Source organism: Trachypithecus francoisi, unplaced genomic scaffold, assembly GCF_009764315.1.
Source record: "Trachypithecus francoisi isolate TF-2019V2 unplaced genomic scaffold, Tfra_2.0 Lachesis_group6, whole genome shotgun sequence".
In the NCBI taxonomy this organism is placed as follows: domain Eukaryota; kingdom Metazoa; phylum Chordata; class Mammalia; order Primates; family Cercopithecidae; genus Trachypithecus; species Trachypithecus francoisi.
The window spans coordinates 69,841,109-69,842,585 of record NW_022681471.1 but is presented as its reverse complement, the minus strand read 5'-3'; the positions used below and the strand labels follow the sequence as shown (position 1 = coordinate 69,842,585).

The 1,477-nt window shown below is 46.0% G+C and overlaps 1 protein-coding gene across 1 annotated transcript; it reads left to right on the top strand.

Moving 5' to 3' along the window:
* The first annotated feature begins 272 nt into the window (after positions 1-272).
* ZCCHC13 (zinc finger CCHC-type containing 13) lies at positions 273-946 on the top strand. The gene is given in 2 exon segments (XM_033201258.1): positions 273-784; positions 787-946. Coding segments are annotated over 2 exon segments (510 nt in total). The 5' UTR covers positions 273-348; the 3' UTR covers positions 861-946.
* The last annotated feature ends 531 nt before the right edge of the window (positions 947-1,477 follow it).

The following is a 1,477-nucleotide window of genomic DNA, read 5'->3' as shown; positions in this document are numbered from 1 at the left end:
CCGTCGCACCTGGCCAAGTCCTAAATTATGAAAACTTCTACAAGTCTAATTTTCTAAATAGGAAGGGATTCAAACTCAATGATTCAAGTGTTGAAACAAAAACGGAAAACAACATTACTTAGTTAACAGATTATTGTGCTTTTGGCTTCTTGAGTAGGAGGAAAGTCGGGCGGGAAGGGCGTCAGGAATGTCCGTGACACGTGAATGGGCCGTGTGCAAACCTTGTATGACATCACTGAGACCCGCAGTGGAAAACAGTTCTTTCTTTCTAAGCCGCCCAAAGGGGGAGTTGCGCCGGGGCCTCCGGGGCCGAGGTGGGCCTGTTCACTGGAAGATCGCACCGCAGCCATGAGCAGTAAGGATTTCTTCGCGTGTGGGCGCTCTGGCCATTGGACTCGGGGATGTCCTAGAGGAGGAGCTGGAGGGCAAGGAGGTGGAGGCCATGGCAGAGGTTCTCGATGCAGTTCCACCACCCTATCTTACACCTGTTACCGCTGCGGTGAATTCGGTCATCAGGCTAAGAACTGTGTCCTTCTCGGAAACATCTGCTACAACTGTGGGAGAAGCGGCCACATCGCCAAAGACTGTAAGGAACCTAAACGAGAGAGAGACCGACACTGTTACACCTGCGGCAGACTAGGACATCTGGCTTGTGATTGTGATCGTCAGAAAGAGCAGAAATGCTACTCTTGCGGCAAACTTGGGCACATTCAGAAAGACTGCGCCCAGGTCAAGTGCTATCGATGCGGCGAAACTGGTCATGTGGCCATCAATTGTAGCAAGGCGAGCCAGGTCAACTGCTACCGCTGTGGCGAATCCGGACATCTAGCCAGGAATGTCCCAATGAGGCTACCGCTTAAATTTTTCCCTTTGTCATCTTCCCCCCTCCTTTTGCTGATTGATAATTGTATTATTTTCTCTGAAAACTTCACTGACCAAAAGATCGATAGATTGGGCTACTCTCAGGCAAGCGAGCTTTAATTACCATGTTAAAGGAGGAAAGAGCTAGGAAAAAAACCCCAAAAACTCAAACAAGTTAATCATTGCTAGATGCCCCACAATTAATGTGCTGCTTCTGCCCCACAGGCAAATCTAGTTATTGAATAGTCATTCTGAGCACCAATCACTTTAGGGGTTCTTTTGGTGTATTTTGATTTCACACATTTAATTAGGAGGCACTATTGGAAGAGCTGGATCCATATTGGTGAACAACTCAGAACAAGTTTAGAAACACAGGCCTAGAATCTATTAACAAGAAAAATAGTGTATCGGATGAAGGTAAATTGCCAAAGAGAAAAAGAACAGGAGGTAAAAGGATAAAAAGAGAATGTGTATGTGGGGGAAAGAGGGAAAGAATGTGGTTCTGTTTTAGATACACAAGGCCACCCTGAGGTTATATTTCCCCAGAGATCCATAGGGCAAATAAAGCTGATTCTGAAAATCCATGACCTTGCCAAAGTAACTTTAATTTTATCAT